A 20,569-nucleotide genomic window follows, 5' to 3' on the forward strand; every position below is an offset into this window, starting at 1 on the left:
ACATCTAGTGAATTAGGAACGAACATCACTCACCTTGCTTAATTTCCACTAAGTGACTTCTACATTTATCCTACTGATTTTCTGACTCGCTTGATTTTCTTTAAAGGGCAGATATGGAAGGAAACTTCACCTTTCTTTTACTTAAAATGTATTCGCTAGTGGCTATACTCGTTATTATTGAACTTCGTGTCTGTGACCTAAGCCTGTTTTTCGTTCTTCACCAGTGGTTGCACAGTTTCTGTGGAGTTCAGCGGATTCTGCTCTGGAGCACTCCAGTGACGCCGGAAGCTGTGTAGGGGCCGTATTTTTGCACGGCTCATTGGAGAGGCCGCAGTATTTCTTGCGACGGACGGACACAGGGGGGAGGCCGAACCGACCACAATAATCGGCTGTGAATGGACGCAACACCTGAGTAAACTCAGGAGACTGCGACGGTGACGTGGGCGCATGAGGGGCCGTTCTGGACGTGGGATCACCAAGGGGGAGGGAGGCGGCACACAGCAGCCAGCACCTCCATGAATGTTGGCGGAACGGAGATCGAGGTACCTGGTATGTGGTGGCAGCCGGCACTCCGCGAATGCTGGCGATACGAGGTACGAGGTACTAGGTACGTGGTAGTTGGAAAGTAGCCACGACGGCAGCTGAAGTGTGATGGTAGGAAACGGTGCGATGAGCTGCATGGCTACGTTCAGAATTTTATAGCTATACATTCTTTTAATCACCTTTTATCGAGCTACAAATACAATGAGGGGATGAGGGCGGAGGGGGAGGAGTGAGGACAGGATTTATCAGGATAATGGGTAGACCAACTGTGAGTTGAACGAGAAGTGTAGAGTCAAAGCATAAATGTTTCGTTAAACTTTGACCTATACTTAGTTGAACACAGGAACAGGCAGCAGACGCATATAGTTTGAAGAAATGGTAATGGCTGCTAGCTTCGTGTACAACATATTCTTGTAACCAGTTAACATAATAGGTTATCTCGAGCATCCATTAGGGTAGAACCATAACAACAACTCGGTCGATATAATTAATGAACTATTTCTATACGTAATTTAGAGGACAATGAGCGACAAACGAGAATAAGTCATATAAAACATCGTTTCAAAAGTAAAGGAGGGACACTATATCAATTCTTTCTCTTTTATGATTTGCTGGGAGGTTCCCAGCAACGTTCAGGAAATAAAAGTCTCTGAAACCAAACGGGTTAAACAATGAACTACCAGCAAAGGCCAACGAATGTCTCCTAAATAAAGTGAGCCAAATACAAGAGACCATGATATCAAATAGGAAGAGGTTGGACACGCACCACGTCGCCATTTCCTCTCAAAAGCGGAAACAGGTAGAGATGAGAGGATTTTCGGCTGCTGTTAGTACCACATTCATTTTATTTGTCTCAGAATCCTCCCCATTTATTTACGTGCCTCTGCAGCAGTCTAGAAGCGGCTCGAATTTGAAATGGTAGCCAAGGTTTCCTGTGGAGCGATATTCAAGAGTTGCAATGTACAACGCACGGTCAACCAACTACTAGGGACCAGGAAGGCCATAGGTTGAAAGGGAGAAAATGAAAGACGTGGTGTGTGTGTGTGTGTGTGTGTGTGTGTGTGTGTGTGTGTGTGTGTGTGTGTGTGCGCACGCGAGCTGTAGGGTGGATGGAGAAGTAAGAGATCCGAATTGAGCCAAACATTAATGTACCAAAATATAGGCATAGATACTTACGAAAGGTAGGCTTTACACCCCTGACACAGAAAGTGCGAAAAAATTGCTCTTTCGTGACTCGTAGAATGTAACACCGAGACTTATCTCTTTCCCAGACGAAAGTATTTATACTATAAAAACAGCTTTTGAATGATACCAGCTTGCTAGCATTTGGTGTGATGATTCACAACTATTACATCGCAATGCATAACATGCATAAAATTATTATGACACTAATTACTAAATGCAGTATTAATAATCCAAACACCTAGGGAATATCCTCCATTGACACGTAACGCAGACCATCTGTCTCAGGAGTGTAACTATTACGTGAGTAATGCTTCAGGTTAATTTTAGCAGGCTTCTGAATAATCATTTTTGCTAGCGTAAGCGAGCTGAAACTCACCAGAATATTTCATTTACAGCAGCTGTTTCTGAACCGTGATTAAGCCAAGACCAATGAAAAATGTGGGCCGGAATATTTTTGTTCTCTCTTTTTGTTGGAAACTTTATTTGTAATGCAAATGAGTCGCACACCTGGGCTGGTAAGGACATAAGTAATACGAATACCCCGTCACTTGACTAATCACAAAGAAATAAATGAGAAACATGCGGTAACATACGGAGCGAAGTCTGGCGAGATCTTCCATTTTGTGCGCACTCTGCGACGTTTCTCGCAGTTACTCACTCGTGAATAATTTAGCGTTCATGCAGATTTAGGTGCATAAACTTCGTTAGCGAACGTAATATACCTGTGACCGTGACATGCTGCATAACGAGTTATTACAAGCTGTAGAATGACAAATGTGGCCCCTGGAGCTGTACCTGATATAAACTAAGCATTAAATGCGCGCTGTACGAGTGGTTAATTAAACACTGTAAACCCTGTTTACAAATTACCGGGTTGTTTTATAATAACGCCTAAATAAAAATCCGTCTTCCATCTCTATTCCCTGTTCTCTTACTCGTACTTATGCAGCTCCCTCACGTAGGTGCTAATTCAGGTGTCCTCAGTGACTGCCATGTTAATTCATACTAACCTCGGCATGAAAAACCTTTCTGTTTGAACACCTCACAATGGATTCAAATACCAGAAAATAAGATGTGAGAAAAGGAAAAAAAGTAGATGGTTTAGTTACTTCTCTTTTCAACTGAAACAATTGTTGTTATAACATGAAAAAAATTCTCAAGTTTTTAATCTGAGTAATTTAACAGCGGAAATATATAGGGCGGAATGGAGATTTTACGTCCCGACAATGTCGAAGTCAGTGGTTCGGTTGCTTCGAAATGAGGACGTAATCTGCTGCAGGGAAAAGTGTGTGGACAGAAGATATTCAGAAAAGTTAAATATGATGTAGATCGGAATGGCCGGCATGGATTTGAATCGCGCTCCTCCAGAATAGAGGCTCTGCGCTACGTAGTTCGGCAGAAGCTTTCATATTGCCGTATGTAATTATTATTACCGTTATTTAGTTTTTGTTTCCAGAATTAATCGTACAAAGTGCATTGGAGTGTGACCTGTTTCTAAACTTTCTCACGATTTAATACAGTGTGTCTATTTTTAAAGGGTTTCCCGAATAATAACTGCTCCAAATGATCTTGGACGGAGTGTCGGATTGTACTGTCTGAACTACACAATACGCTCAGACGTATTGCCCCGAAAATCTCTCAAGCGATACTTTTCTGTGAGCAGACCTCGAGCCCAGAACCTTGCCTTTCGCGGGCAAAGCTTGTACTGGCTGACCTCTCCAGGCACGAATCATAGTCCACTCTCCCAGCTCCAGTTCCACCAAAACTTTCTTTCACTTTTCTATCTTCACAGCAGCTCCCCTGCACTCGACTGGTCATCAGTAACCAGATTTTCATTTGTTTTGTTGTACATCCTTGATAATCTTCATTGCATATTCTAGTCTTTGCCTGCCCCAGCTATTTTACCATCACCGTTATCGTTCAAAAACTTTCTTTTTCAAAAAACGTTTTGCCTGGATTTGCTGGTTTCGATAATGATTTTTTTCCGCAGTTATTCAGTTATTCTTGTCCGCTACATACCATCCTACCCGGCACGATACTTGCTACGAAGTATATTGGAAAACTCAATTGAATTCTAGAATCTAATATCAGTCCTTCCTTTTTTTAATTCAAGACCCCAGAGAAAGTTTGAAAAAACTTCATTTGAATCATACCTTAAGTATAAGGCCGTAAAACAGTGAACATAAAGAGTGCCAACGGAGAATAATCCAGGAACCTAGGAAATAAAAATAATACAGAATCAGAGTGAAGCCCTCCAAACAGGAACGAATTATTTGTGCTACTGTATTATTTTCATGTCGTATTAAAGTATTTTGTATATCAGTCCCAAAGTCAATGACACTTTTCTGATACATATTACAATGTAGTAATATGTCTCCATTTTTGTTCTTCTGTGAGCGTAAATTTTTTGTCACTGTATGACTAGGACATAGACAGGATTTTGTGTCAGGTCACGGTATCCAACATTCACAAAAAGAACATCAGAAAAATTTAGTATGAAGTGTTTTCATGTGCACTATCAGATGACAACGTGAGAACTTGAGGAAAACTTCCTAGTTTTTCCCAAGTCTAGTGGAAACCAGAATGTAGACTGCCACATGGGAATCTACCTGGGTGACTGATTATGCGTTTCAGATATTGCTAATCGTAGAAACGTTCCACTTCATGCGTCTGTAGCAACTTTAGTCAACAAGCAATGGTGAAAATAGTCTCAACTTTTGGGGAATGTAATAAAGGCAAGAAAATGTAATCTCATTTCTATCAAGAGCTAATCAGACTGCTGTTTCAAACGCTGAATGACAATTTTGTTGGAAATTCGCCACATCCATCTTAGAACATGCAAGCACTGTCGTGAAGTACGGTAGCTTAGATTCTCCAAGAATGCATATCGTTTCTTTGATCTACCTTTCGAGAAGCGTAAGATTGTACAAAGTCATTATACATCACAGCAACATTTAAGCATTTTTGTTTATGGCCCCACTCAAACTCATGAGACTGTAATTGGCTAATCTGGCTTAATCTCCAACCAATGGTGTGGTAAGACACAGAATGTTTCAGGAAATCAATTACTTGTTCTCGGATATCAAGCGAGGATGAGAAGGGGTCACCCCATTTGACTGGTGTGCAATACTGCGACCCTCACTTGTGATGATTGCACGTGGTCGACCGGATCCTGTCTTCACATTGCCATGCAGTATAATATCGAGTTACGGATCTGAATGCTCCACATATCTGGATGTCGCACGATTCGACCAGACGGACAAATGGAGACCCACAATGAGGCCTCTCTCAAACTTTGTCAGGAGCTGATAACGGTGTCTAACACGAGTACACGGCATCTCCGTGTCCTTGACGGTAATTACTCAACATCTGATGTCATTCACGCCCCCTATCAGGAAGCCAACAACACTAAACACGATCAACACCAATGCACTCTGATGTCGGTCCTACCTCATCATCATCATCATTTAAGACTGATTATGCCTTTCAGCGTTCAGTCTGGAGCATAGCCCCCTTATAAAATTCCTCCATGATCCCCTATTCAGTGCCTCTTCTGATGTTAAACCTATTACTTCAAAATCATTCTTAACCGAATCCAGGTACCTTCTCCTTGGTCTGCCCCGACTCCACCTACCCTCTACTGTTGAACCCATGAGTCTCTTGGGTAACCTTGCTTCACCCATGCGTGTAACATGACCCCACCATCTAAGCCTCTTCGCCCTGACTGCTACATCTATAGAGTTCATTCCCATTTTTCTTTGATTTCCTCATTGTGGACACCCTCCTGCCATTGTTCCCATCTACTAGTACCTGCAATCATCCTAGTTACTTTCATATCCGTGACCTCAACCTTGTTGATAAGGTAACCTGAATCCACCCAGCTTTCGCTCCTATACAACAAAGTTGGTCGAAAGATTGAACGGTGCACAGATAACTTAGTCTTGGTACTGACTTCCTTCTTGCCGAAGAGAGTAGATCGTAGCTGAGCGCTCACTGCATTAGCTTTGCTACACCTCGCTTCCAGTCTTTCACTATGTTGCCATCCTGTGAGAATCATGCATCCTAAGTACTTGAAATCGTCCACCTGTTCTAACTTTGTTCCTCCTATTTGGCACTCAATCCGTTTATATTTCTTTCCCACTGACATTATTTTCGTTTTGGAGATGCTAATCTTCATACCATAGTCCTTACATCTCTGATTTAGCTCTGAAATATTACTTTGCAAACTTTCAATCGAATCTGCCATCACAACTAAGTCATCCGCATATGCAAGACTGCTTATTTTGTGTTCACATATCATAATCTCACCGAGCCAGTCTATTGTTTTCAACATATGATTCATAAATAATATGAACAACAGTGGAGAGAGGTTGCAGCCTTGTCTTACCCCTGAAACTACTCTGAACCCTGAACTCAATTTACCGTCAACTCTAACTGCTGCCTGACTATCCATGTAAAGATCTTTAACTGCTTGCAAAAGTTTGCCTGCTATTCCATAATCTCGTATAACAGACAACAACTTCCTCCTAGGAACCCGGTCATATGTCTTTTCTACCTGTCTCAGAGAATTGCAGCTGTAGTCACGTACATATCCGCCGATGATCTGAACGTGTCCGAAGTTATATTGACATTCGAGCATGTCTTATTGGTACTTCGCTTTTTTTATGAGCCAATGTAATTTCCAAAGTATCACCTAAAATAACTGGATCTCATCCAGTTAGTTTTGACGCACCTTGAAGATTTAAATTGTTGTCTCTAAACTTTAATCTCGTTTCCAAATGTTTCCTCGGTGTGCTTCGCTGCTTGCCCTGCGTAAAAAATGAACGACATGGGGACAGGCAGCAACTTCCCTCTGAAGTACTGCCTCCCATCATGTTCTTCGAGACGTATAGCTGCCTGTCTCATGTGTGTGAAAACTGTAGATAAACTTCTGTTCGCTATATTTCAACCCTGCTATATACAGAATTTCAAATAATCTGTTGCAGTCGACGTTACCAAACGTTTTCTCTAAATCTACAAATGCTGTAAATGTAGGTTTACCTTTCGATTAGATGTTCACGTTATTTTGATACAAATGTTTACAGGAAATTGTTCCAGCGCTCATACGGATATCTCCGTCTACATCTCTATGCATTCCCCGGAAGCCACCAAGCAGTGCTTGGCGGAGGACACTTTGTACTGCAGCTATTCATTTTCTGTGTAGCGAGGGAAAAACGATTATCCTTTCGTACGAGTCCTGATTTTTTTCTCTGTTAGCGATCCCTATGCAAGATGTATATTTCCCGCTGTAGCATCTTTCTGCAGTCCGTCGCAAATGCCTGTTACCTAAATTTTCTGAATAATATATAGGTAAAAAAAAGTCTTCTTCCCTCTAGGGATTCTCATTTCAGTTCATGCAGCATTTCCGTAATATTTGCGTGCTGATGGAACCTACCGGAAACAATCTAGCAGGCACGCCTCTGAACTACTGCAATGTCTTCCGTTAATCGACCAGTGATAACACCAAACACTTGAACAGTACTCAAGAACAGGTCACACTAGCGTTCTGTACGTGGTTTCCTTTGTGTATAGGCTACACTTTCCTTGAATTGTCCCAATAGCCGGAAGTCGACCATTTACCTTCTCAAACACTGGCCTTACGCTGTCGTTCCATTTCATAACGGTTCGCAACGTTACGCCTTGACATTTCCCTACCTGACTGCGTCAAGTGGCACACCACTAACACTGTATTCCAACATTGGAAGGTATTTTTCTCTTACCCATCTGCACTGACTTACGTTCTTGTGCATTTCGAGTAAACTGCCATTCATTACACCAAACAGATATTCTGTCTACCCAACGAAGAGCGGCGCATTTCATCAGGGGATCGTTTAGCTGGCGAGAGAGCGTTACGGAGGTGCTACGCAAACTCCATCTGGCGGACGTTACAAGAGAAGCGTTGTGCACCACGGAGAGATTTACTATTGAAATTTCGGGACAGCACTTTTTAGGAGGAGTCAGACAACATATTACTTCCCCACACATACGCGTCGCTTATTGACCACGAAGAGAAAATCGAGAAATTAGAGCCAGTACAGAGGCTTACCGGCAATCATTCTCCTCTCACACTATTCGCTAATGTAAGCGGGTTGGAAGATCAGGAAATGATACTGAAAGTACCCTCCGCCACACACCATTTGGTAGCTTGCGGAGTGTGATGTAGATGCAGATGTCGTCGTCCTGTGTCCACCTACAGTCACTCAGCGACACTTCCCTGTACGTTACAGCGTCATGAGCAAACACTCGCAGATCGTTGCTCTCTCTGCTTACGTACCGGTACATAAAGAACAACGGCGATCCTGGAATTCCTGTCGATGCCTTCCTCTCTTATGAACACGTGCCGTCCAGGACAACGTAGTGGGTTCCATAACTTACAAAATCTTATGTCAGCTGTAGGTACTTTCTACACTACTGGCCATTAAAATTGCTACACCACGAAGATGACGTGCTACATACGCGAAATTTAACCGACAGGAAGAAGATTCTGTGATATGCTAATGATTAGCTTTTCAGAGCATTCGCACAAGGCTGGCGCCGGTGGCGACACCTACAACGTGCTGACGTGAGGAAAGTTTCCAACCGATTTCCCATACAAACAGCAGTTGACCGGCGTTGCTTTGTGTAAGGAGTAGAAATGCGTACCATCACGTTTCCGACTTTGATAAAGGTCGGATTGGAGCCTATTGCGAATGCGGTCTACCGTATCGCGACATTGCTGCTAGCGTCGATCGAGATCCAATGACTGTTACCAGAATATGGAATCGGCGGGTTCAGGAGGGTAATACGGAACGCCGTGCTAGATCCCAACGGTCTCGTATCACTAGCAGTAAAGACGACAGGCATCTTATCCGCATGGCTGTAGCGGATCGTGCAGCCACGTCTCGATTCCTGAGTCAACAGATTGGGGCGTTTGCAAGACAACAACAACCTGCACGAACAGTTCGACGACGTCTGCAGCAGCATGGACTATCAGCTCGGAGACCATGGTTGCGGTTACTCTTGACGCTGCATTACAGACAGGAGGGCCTGCGATGGTGTACTCAACGACGAACATGGGTGCACAAATAGCAAAACGTCATTTTTTCGTTTACAGCTTCATGATGGTCGCATCGGTGTTTGGCGACATTGCGGTGAACGCACATTGGAAGCGTGTATTCGTCATCGCCATACTGGCGTATCACCCGGCGTGATGGTATGGGATGCCATTGGTTACGCGTCTCGGTCACCTCTTGTTCGTAATGACGGCACTTTGAACAGTGGACGTTACATTTCACATGTATTACGACCCGTGGCTCTGCCCATCATTCGATCCCTGCGAAATCCTACATTTCAGCAGGATAATGTACGACCGCATGTTGTACGTCCCGTATGGGCCTTTCTGGATACAGAAAATGTTCTACTGCTGCCCTGGCCAGCTCATTCTCCAGATCTCTCACCAATTGAAAACGTGTGGCCAATGGTGGCCGAGCAACTGGCTCGTCGCAATACGCCGGTAACTACTCTTGATGAACTGTGGTATCGTGTTGAAGCTGCAAGGGCAGCTGTACCTGTCCACGCCACCCAAACTCTGTTTGACTCAATGCCCAGGCGTATCAAGGCCGTTATTACGCCCAGAGGTGGTTGTTCTGGGTACTGATTTCTGAGGATCTAGGCACCCAAATTGCGTGGAAATGTTATCACTTGTCAGTTCTATTATAATTTATTTGGCCAATGAATACCAATTTATCATCTGCATTTCTTCTTGGAGTAGCAGTTTTAATGGCCAGCAGTGTGCGTTCTCAGGAGACTGGTGCTTAGACGCAGTCTGGGGTGTGGATACTGCTGGCTCAGACGGTAGGCAGGCAGCAGCCGGCGGAGCCCGGAGAGGGCGGATAAGCCGTGGGCGTCGGCGGCTGCGTCGCCTCGCCTCGGCTGCCCGCGGCGCGCATGCAGAGCACGGTGCGGGCTTCCTGGAAGGGCGCAGCTGCCGCCGCCGCCGCACACGTGCCCCGCGCCGCGTCCTCACGCTGCGTCTCGCGTGTCCTTATCGGCCCGCTGGACTCTCGGAGCAAGCGACACCGAGCCGAGATAGAGCAGGGATCCTGGTGCGGCGCTGCGCTGGGGCAACCACCCATCGCTTGTTACAGGAACACTCTGACGTACCCAGTGTCTGCTGTTCGCGGGCAGGAACGCACTTGCTACCGCCTCGGACGGTTCTGTTTCTTAAATTTTCTCAAGCCTAGCGCTGAAAGTTCACGCGAGTAGGTACACTGCATATGCTGAGTAAGTCGACTCACTTCACTCTCATCATCTTTACTCTCGTCGACATATAAACAGATAAGCACGCACAAGGCATACGAAATAGGCTTCCACGGCCATTGTTTATTTTCATAAAAACTTCCGGGTGTAACGCTTACAAGTGTAGATATGAAACTTCCTGACAGATTAAAACTGTGTGCCGGATCGAGACTCGAACTCGGGGCCTTTGCCTTTCGCGGGCAAGTGCTCTACTATCTGAGTTACCCGAGCACGACTCACGCCCCGTGCTCACAGCTTTACTTCTGCCAGTAGCTCGTCTCCTACCTTCCAAACTTTACAGAAGCTCTCCTGCGAACCAGGTACTGGCAGAAGTAAAGCTGTGAGGACGGGACGTGAGTCGTGCTAGGATATCTCAGGTGGTAGAGCACTTGCCCGCGAAAGGCAAAGGCCCCGAGTTCGACTCTCGGTCCGGCACACAGTTTTAATCTGTCAGGAAGTTTCATATCAGCGCACACTCCGCTGCAGAGTGAAAATGTCATTCTGGAAAGTGTAGATATCTTTGTATATGGACTTCTCACCTCCGCCTAACTGCCATACTACTTGCAGTGGATCCTTATGCAGTTTCGAATTCCTGTGTGATGGTCTGGTCTCTGACAGTCAACAGACGAGGTCGGCCTGTACGTTTTGGTGCTGTACGTGTCCCTTCACGTTTCCACTTCACTATCTCATCGGAAACTGTGGACCTAGAGATTTTTAGGAGAGTGAAAGTATCGCGCACAGGCGTGTGACACAAGTGACACCCAGTCACCTGACCACGTTCGAAGTCCGTCAGTTCCGCGGGGCGCCCCATTCTGCTCTCTCCCGATGTCTAATGGCCACCGTGGCCGCTGATATGGAGTACCTGGCAGTAGGTGGCAGCGCAGTGCACTTAATATGAAAAACGTGTGTTTTTCTGGATGTCCGGATACTTTTGATCACGTAGTTTTCAAATGGTTCTAACCAATATGGGACTTAACATCTGAGGTCATCAGTCCCCTTGTATGCCGTTTCATTTCCGTTAGTTGTTTATACCACATACTTTGTTCCGGAAATGATGTGATATGGAAAACTGGAACATTTGTTCTCAGACCTTCACAAACAAATGTGGTCTGCCCATACTACATAGTTCTGTCCTCTAATGAGATTGCTTCGAAGGACGTAAATCAGCGTACACTGATTAACGATGTGGATGAGCCCTACCTTTCCATCACGCATTATTTAAGTTCCAAACTCTCTTAGAACTATCGCACTGTTCAAGAATCGTACAGCGTCCTCAATGAAGGCTAGTGCAGATGTTGCCGGCAGGTGGGAAGCTGAAGTATTGCTGGTTGGAATCTTACCGTGGATAGGATTGAATGTCGGACTGGAACGTGAACGACCCTATTGTTTACGCATTCGAATTTGTATGATGCTCGACTTGAAAAGGTGTGGTACCGAAGTTCACTAGTTCCCGAGTACTTCGTGGGAAACGACATGTAGCTGCGAAACACTGGTCAGTTGCTAATAAGGTTTCTTGTGGCTGCTGAGACTCGTGACGACGATCCACCACGACCTGAAAGCGCATACCTGGACTGACAGACGGCCGGTGAAGCCTCATGCAGACAGGCAGAGCGCCGACGCGAGACTCGCAGTTATGCCATTAATCTCCGCGGACGAGTCGCAGCGGCCGCTCGCCTGCGCAGCACTTATATCCATTTACTAGGAGCGCCTGCGCGTGTAGCGAATTTAAATGCTCGCCTAATGAATGTCTTCACCACTGCTACACGAAACTTGTCCGAGGAAGCGCCTGCTAACTCGGCAGCCGAGCATCAAAATGTCTGCCTTCACGCCGTGAGAGCGACAGGCCGAGCTTGAAAGAAAACCAGCAACTGCAGTACTAACTGCTCTTCGCCTTGTAACAGCACTGACTTGCGGATTACAGCTGCAAGTGTAATTCCTCTGCTCGTAAACGCCGGCCTCTGAGTGCGCTCTGTGCTAGCAGGCGTGAGAGCACAAAGATTTATGAATAGATGGTCCAGAGATGAGATCTTTTTGCTGGCGTGCGTTGCGCATTATCTAAATGCAAGACGTGAGCGTACTAGTCAACTACAATGTTAATTATGAAAGACATACGTGAAAATACAGTGATAAATTAATCATAATTGCGAAGAATAAGGAATGTTTTCCAATACGTTACCTTGATTTGCTGTATAAATTAAAAAGAGATAGTTTCTAAAACCACAGAATTTTCGTGACAAATACAGCGTCCACCTTCATGTAGTTAAATACTGTCATAGCCGGTTATGCTTTTGTTGAGGGGTGATGACAACTGCAATCTCTGACTTTTCACGGATGATGCAGCTATCTACGAACGGGTATAATCCAAAACTAATGTAGTAATATTCAGTCAGACGCTGACAAAATACCAGCTTCAACCGACATCCTAATGAATCATTTCAGAAGTCAGTCATTTTATAAGAAACAGCACTTACCAAATTCGATTCATTAGAAATGGCACGTCGTATACCACATGCATTAATTATAATAACTCTTAACAACTCATAATACAACACCGTTCAGGTGATCGGATCCGTCTTATATCGGTCTAACAGCAGTCGTCTAGTGTAGAAGGCCACAAAACTCTCTTGTTCGGCAGGAAAGTGACAGAAATGCTACAACAGTTAAGTTAGGAGATAGGTTGAGATTTACACCACGTGTGATCCGAAGATGGCTTTGGATCATTGTTACTTTATTTTAAAAAAATATGAATGTAACTACATAATTTTACACATATTTTATCCACGTTCATGCTGGTATTCCATGGTAAGATGTATCTGTAACAGCAATTTAGCTTTTGCAGCACTGGGTAAGTGAGCGTTTAGGGCATGTTCTGCTGTTATTGAGGACGTCCTCATGGTGAAGTGTTACTGCTGTCTTACTTCGATCTGTTTCCGTACAGTTATGGTGGTAGAAGTGGGAGAAGGAAGTACTCGATGTCGAATCGCCGTAGGACTTATCGTTCTTGAGTCTTATAAAGACTCTAGTTGCAGAAGTCCACCCCATACATTTTATCTTAGCAAAAGATTCGGTCTAACGACGGGACTACAACGGGTATAGTGTCTTCTGACTCTAGCCTAACGCCATGATTAGTACGACATCAAGTGATAATCTACAGGAAACAGACTGTGCCAACTTCCATGCAATCAACAAATTTTACAAACTGATATTGGAGGACGCCTTAGCGAAGCAGGCACCAGGGACTTACTAACTGGCTTCTTTCCGTTGCTCTTTCAATTTCACTGGCAGGACTTGTGCAGCAGTAGACTAGGGACCTTGGTAGCAATTTTCAGTGTAAGTCCCAACTGTGCAGCTTTTTGGAATCTACACGGTTATTCTGTTGCAAATTTCAGCCGGCCCGGGTGGCCGCGCGGTTCTAGGCGGTGCAGTCTGGAACCGCGCGACCGCTACGGTCGCAGGTTCGAATCCTGCCTCGGGCATGGATGTGTGTGATGTCCTTAGGTTAGTTAGGTTTAAGTAGTTCTAAGTTCTAGTGGACTGATGACCTCAGAAGTTAAGTCTCATAGTGATCAGAGCCATTTGAACCCTTTTGCCGCAGATTTAGGAGCTGTCCCTAATGCTTAAATAGCTGCTGAGTTGATTTTTTTTTCAGTGAAGCGTAACTGATTTCCTTCCACACCCTCCTGGACGTGAACCTCCATTAATGATATCGTCATGGATGAAGGTTACGTCATGTTAACTTGTATACGTATATTTCACACTTCTCCCAAACGAAATGGCCTGATGGGGATTTGAACCCCGACGCTTCTGAATGAGAGTTCAGTGTCTTAATCACTGTGCCGTCATATTTACCACCATCACATGGAAACGCGATACTAGATTCCCTCCCCCTCCGTGTCAGCTGACGTGACAATTCACGCGCACGAGAACAACGGAGTAGCAGAGAAGGCCCGTGACGCAGACGGTAAAGGCCACGTGACGTCAGAGCGCGGAGCTCGCCCAATGTGTCAGCAGGCCTGGGCACTCGCATGTGTATGTGTATGTGTATGCGCGGCCGGCTCATGAGTATGTGCGGCCGGCGCTTCCGGCACACGTGCCGCTGCGGACAATGACACCGGAAGGCGCGGCGCGGGGCTGCCGTCCGGACGCTGCCGTCGTGTCCTGACACTCGTCACCCACCCGCCTCCGTATTGTCCATCCGCAGATGAAAGGAAACTGCCGGCTACCTTCATCCTGCCCGCGACGTTGCGCCAAGGTGCGCTTCAGCCCGACCAAGCCCGGCTCTCTCTGGGAGGACCACGGCAGCTGCCAGTCACTCAACGGGCTTTTCTTGGAACAGCTGTACTTGAAGTCACCAAAGAAAAGTAAGCAAAGATTCGTGTTCTGACCCAGACGGACCGATCGACCGCCTCGACATTATCTGCCAATGGCGTCATTCAGATGCAGTATGGGTCTGCACACGGCTCTCCCTCATGATGTTGACTTTCTTGACCAGGAAACACTACTTCTCACGTCGAATAGGTCCTTATTTGGTATCACAAGGCTGGGTGCACAACGTTCCAGTCCTCCTACCAAGAAAAAATCCCAGTCAGTGTCGGTAATCGAACCAGGATCCTCCACACAGCAGCCAGACATGCTGACCACTGAACGCCTGAAGTTACCGGGATCTCGGTATTTCACACAAAGCAACAGAGGACTGCACTCACTTCCCAAACAGCTTAATTTCCCTTTCTTCAAGGAGTCATACCGCTTTCTTTGTCGAGGATCTATTGTTTGTAGCCCTCCAACATGCACACTGGACTCGCATTCGGGAGGACGACGGTTCAGTCCCGCGTCCGCCCATCCTGAGTTAGGTTTTCCGTTATTTCCCTAAATCGTTCCTTCGAAAGGTCACGGCCGACTTCCTTCCCCGTCCTTCATTAATCCGATGAGACCGATGACCTCGCTGTCTGGTCTCATCTCCCAAAACAAAGCAACCCAACCCTCCAACATGGACTCACCTTCCACATCTACTTAACGCATGGTTATAATTAGAGTGCAGCAGCTCACAGAGGTCCAGTGTGGGCTGTAACTATTCTATGGCACCGAAACTCGGTACATATGCTGATGTGTTAATGCGGAACCGATTTACGCCAGGGAAAAAAACTAGTTCCGATCATGGCCACCAGGTGCAAATCTGGAGCTGCACATCATCTGGCCGACGTCTCCGGTGCTCATATTGAACAAGTTGTGTAAGCAGCGGTTAATAATAAAACCAACGTGTTACCTTTCTCACTTGTTTGATCTTTTGTGCTCACGTCCCGTTCCTAATCCATTGCATGCAGAAAAAATTCTATATTTTCTTGCAATCACAGCGCCAGATTTGCACCTGGTGACCTAAACTGGAACTACCTTTTTCCAGTGTAAACTGATTCCGCATTAAAGCGTTAGAATATCTTCCAAATTCCGCTGTCATATGACAATTAGAGCCCACCCTGGACCCCTGTGAGTAGCTAGATTTAATTACAACCACTCGGCACTTATTGTGTAAGCCACCTTAGAATTTGTGACGCACAATACAACTAGTGTGACTATTCTTTTCCTCTCTTCCCCGTTCAATTAGTGAATGGTGCGTGTGAAGAATGATGCTGATAAACTTTCCTATAGGCACGAATTTTTCTGGGTTTCTCGTTGTGGTCATTCAGGGCTATGTGTATGGAAAGAAGTAACATGTTTTCCGAATCTTGTTGGAAGGTACACTTTCAGGTTTTCTATTGTAGAGCTCTGTTATAGTCTCTTTCACTGTAGTCTGTTGAACGTCGCCGTATCACTTTCGTGCCGATTAAGCGATCCAGAGACGAAACGCGCGGCTCTTCGTTGGGTATTCTCTATCTGTTATATTTACCCACCTTGCTTAGAGTTTCGGATTTAAGAACAGGAGTCAAGAATTGATCGAGCAAATGTCTTGAAAGTCACTGAATTTCATAAAACAATTACATTTTCTTAAGATTCTCCCAACGTGATTGGTCTGAAATTTGTTTTTCCAATAACTGGCTTTATGTGTTCATTTCACTTCAGACCGCTACGGTCAGTTACTCCTAAATATTTTACAACTGTTACTGATTACAGAGACTTGTCGCTGGTATAGGGCTATAAGTGTAGATAATGTGATAACTGGTAATTTAACATGTGCGCGCTTCAGTGCGTTAGTTGTTTTTTCTCTGCGTCTAAAAATCTTCCTGCAAATGCATCATGTAATTTACTATCTGATGTTTTCTGCATAATAGTAATGCACCACTAAGTGGACTAAGCTTGTATGTATAGACTAATCTAGTTGTGTGCACGCATCCACACTCCCAACATCTGACCTGTGTCGAGGCGAAAATAAACATTAATGGCTTGCTCTTGTCATATATACTTCCAGGTACTAACCAACCTAAATATATAATACAGCTAAACTCCAATTAGCTATAATTATTAGTTTTGTAAATGAAGTAAATACTGCTGTGTTGTTCTTCAGTATGGAACCGCGCGACCACTACGGTCGCAGGTTCGAATCCTGCCTCGGGCATGGATGTGTGTGATATCCTTAAGTTAGTTAGGTTTAAGTAGTTCTAAGTTCTAGGGGACTGATGACCTCAGAAGTTAAGTCCCATAGTGCTCAGAGCCATTTGAACCATTTGTTGTTCAGTACCCTGTCTTCAGTCACTAATAAAACATCTGCACTGATACCCTTAGCATCCTTTATTATAAACGAACAGTAGTTGTTATCTCCAACTGTGTGCAAGGCGTTACATTTATATTCAGGATCAATTACCAGTCACTGCACGAATCCTCAGTGTCCTACATATCTGGCTGAATACCTAGCGTTGCCGTCTTTCTAATGGTGTGACTTGCCATCCGTTTGGGATTCGTGTCAGTTCTACTGTATGCCTTATCCATGGAGTGGTGGTGATTGGGCGTCGTGGTTGTCGATTAAGTCAGTTGAATAAACACGACACCGAGCTACCTGTTTCAGTTTTATTTAAGCGAAGAAACGTTAGAGGTCTCTGCCATGTTGAGCTCGTTTGATACAGTTACAAGTTAACCGCCAGTCTGTCTGCTGCATGATGAATTTTACAACTGCGTTATGCAAAGCAACAGTTATTTTAACCACGTGTGACTTTCGAATTAAGGTGTACTTACTTCCACGTTGCATTTCTTTGTTTCAGTATTAAGCATCACATTATATATTTGTAATAACTGCTTGTTCTTGTTTTCTAAAAGAATATGTAATATATTTATAATTCTGGAGAAGGAACTACGGTCTTCAGCATGAATGCTAGTGAAACATAGTAGCAATTAATATCTTGCCATCGACACCAACGGAGGACTGTTTCCAGGAATTTATTAATCGAAGTTTTGAAGAACAGGAGGAATAATTTTGAGCATATTCCTCTTAGTGCTGCCGCGTCTGTTGATACTTAACTGTATATGTGAATCAGCACCTCTAATGCTAGTTGCGTTCATAGATCAACATCAGATGACATACTTGTCTGGATCTTTGTGGATGTTCCGAAATATGACAGATCACTCCATTAAGTCCAAAACACTTGTCACATGGTGACGTTTCATAAACGCAACCGGTAGTGAAAATTAAAAAAAAAATATGAAATGCGCTTCACGTGATGATTTATATATTTCTTAGACAACAAGAGGAATGAAGGTGCTTACAGTTTGTAAGTCAGTTTCTATTCTTCTATTCTGTTTTTCACCGTAGCGCAAAATACTGAAATTGCTGCGTTATTGAGGCCATGTAAGGTAACATCACCCCTCCCAGTCTGAGAAATCGCGGAAGCAGTGGATGATTATGTTAGAGAAGTAGCCAGACATGTCAAATGAGGTACGTTATGTGATCTCACGATGGTATTGCTACAGTAAATTGTTCGGTATGAACAATTGATGATATTATCCGCCAACGGGCATGTTTCTACAAGTGAGCTTAGTAGGGTGTCCTCGTTCTTGAAGATTTCATTGTGGTGTGCCTCACTTATATGTTTATAACAACAATTAATTTTGTTTTGTACAGAGAACTCGACAAGATGAGGTCAACGAAAACGAAAAACAAAAAAGTCCTATTACATACCACTGGAGCGCTTATGCTTAATGCAGCGTTCGTTCAAGTAAACGTCAATAAAAACTATAGTAATCGATATCGTGAAATGATTGAGGAATGTGAAATTTGGACATGTGTCCTGAATAATGCATGTCCATTGTGTGTTTGGAGCTTACATCAAACCACAGAAATACGAGCTACACAATTAAATATCTTATGAATACATTTTACTATTAGTTGCTTCAATTGAAACACAACATCCACACCATTGAGAACCTCTTCACCAATATTGCAGGTTCTTGTGGTACGTCAGTAGGTCTGCGAACTAACAAAGCTTTCGCTACGAAAGAAAAAGAGCGAACAGAGACTAATTGTCATAGGCGATCTATCAGCTCGGAACGTGATATGGAACAACAGAAACCTACAACTACAACTGAACACTTTCTGTCAGTACTGAATGGAGGATGGTCGTTGAGTGTCAGCGTACAGTAGAAAGCGAATATCTTGGCGGATGCGTACAAGACGCTGCGCTCATAGGCAGCACACCCCGCCTGGTACACGCTGCGTTCGGGGACCACAGCACAACTACGATACCTGAAGATGGGCTTGTAATAGTCCGAAACCAGTCGTGTGAAAATACAGAAATTCTGAACGCCGTAAAGGTCTAACCGGTCTACAAAGACCCTGGTCGGAACCCAGTGCGCTGAAGTACTTGTGTCGGGTTTTATCCAGACGGCGGCTAGCGAGCGGTACTTACCCATTGAAGGGGTAGCCGGCGAAGGCGGCGTCGTACGGATGGTAGACGGACGGGTAGGGCCAGCCCGCGCCCGCCAGGTTCTCCTTCAGCTCCAGGCCCGCCTGCAACAACCACCCCAAGTACTGTACACCACGTCTTACATAACAGTCAAGAACATTCACTATGAACTACTTCCTTTGTTCTCCATGTGAGTGAAACAACGTCAGCATCGCATTTATGGTTTTTTCACTTGTAACAGACTCCTCCCAAAACTCATACAGAGAACTGTGCATACGCCTGCCTGATCAAAATTATCCTGACACCCCTACGTAAAGTGGGACTGGTCACTAGAAGTCCCGGGCGATGGGCGATGGGTATTGTGTTGTCAGTCGTCAGCAAAGAAACAATAGCAACAAAATGGGTCGATCGAAAGAGCTCACTAACTTCGTCATTGGTCATTGGATGTCACCTGATTCACAAAACCATCAGGGACAATTCAACCCTTCTAAAGCTGCTTAAGTCGACTGTTTGTTGGTGGTGTGACTGTGAAGTGGAGACGCGAAGGAACAACCACAGTAAAAAGAAGACCAGGTATATCTCATGTACTGACGGACAGGGAAGGTCGAGTATAGCTGAGTGTAGTTGTAAAAAAAAACCGCGTGACACAAGAGAGGGAACCACTCCTGAGTTTGAAAGTGCTACCAGCAGTCCAGATAACGTAATAATATCGCATAGTGACTTTTTCGGCTCTTGACGATGAGTGGGCTATTGGTCCTCCACAGACATTCAGACTCCTCATGAAAGTGCCCCCATAAATTTTTAAGGCTGTCACAAAGGCGAAGCGTGGATTAACCTCATGTTAAAGTCTAATAATAAGTATCTGGATTCTTTTGATCAAATAGCGAAAACTATGTGTGGAATCTCTGAAATGGAGGACAGTACTGTACAAACGAATTCTAATGAGCAATTTTCCAAATAAGTTCACTAGACAAAATATTAGCCACGGCCTTATAAGGGTACGCTAGTCGCTTTGGAGATTAGTAGATGTGAAAAATTGGAACCAAGCGGTCATATGGGGCTCCGCAGCTGACGTAAGTCTTGGTAGTGAAGTGGTGTGTATGTGCCGGTCACTCGTATAGAATCAGTGCAGTAAGACTGGTCGGCGTTAATTCGTGAATGAATAGCAGAAAGTAGCTACACTTTATGGACTTCCCGTAACCTCCCCGTGAATGAAATCACCTGATTGTTGGTAATGGCGTATCCAACAACGTGTCTACAAAGAATGGCGTAACACTCTCAGTCATGTAATACGGCGTGAGAACGGTGAGTTGTAACACAGTCCGAACCGACAGCACCGGAGACGCTACGCCTTGCCAATGACGATCGGATTCAAACTGGAAAGAAATCGCCCTGCCAGTGAATGCAGATGGGTCTCAACCACCTGCCTAGCGAACACTACAAACGAAACTGCATTTACTAAACATCTGGCAAGAGGTAGCTCGCGAAAGGCTGTTGCTCACAGCCGCACGTAAAGCTGCAAGTCTTCTACGGGCCAAACAGCACAGTAACTGAACAGTGGATGAGTCCAATGATTCACTCCTTTCAAATGAGCAAGCAGTCAAGTGCATCTGATCTGTAGTGTATAGTGCATGTATTCAGGCTGGAGATGATTCTGTGAAGTTTTGGGTGTGTTTTACGTACTCTCATTCAGATGATTG

General features: G+C 44.7%; 1 protein-coding gene across 1 annotated transcript in view; it reads right to left on the reverse strand.

Annotated features, from left to right (window-relative positions):
- LOC126271423 (iroquois-class homeodomain protein IRX-6) overlaps nucleotides 1–20,569 on the reverse strand; it is a 776,927-nt gene that overhangs the window by 126,109 nt on the left and 630,249 nt on the right. The window contains exon 6 of the mRNA XM_049974156.1: nucleotides 18,873–18,973. Within this exon, the coding sequence (XP_049830113.1) occupies nucleotides 18,873–18,973 (101 nt within the window). The remainder of the gene's footprint in view (nucleotides 1–18,872; nucleotides 18,974–20,569) is intronic.

The sequence above is a fragment of the Schistocerca gregaria genome, chromosome 1, assembly GCF_023897955.1.
Source record: "Schistocerca gregaria isolate iqSchGreg1 chromosome 1, iqSchGreg1.2, whole genome shotgun sequence".
NCBI lineage: Eukaryota > Metazoa > Arthropoda > Insecta > Orthoptera > Acrididae > Schistocerca > Schistocerca gregaria.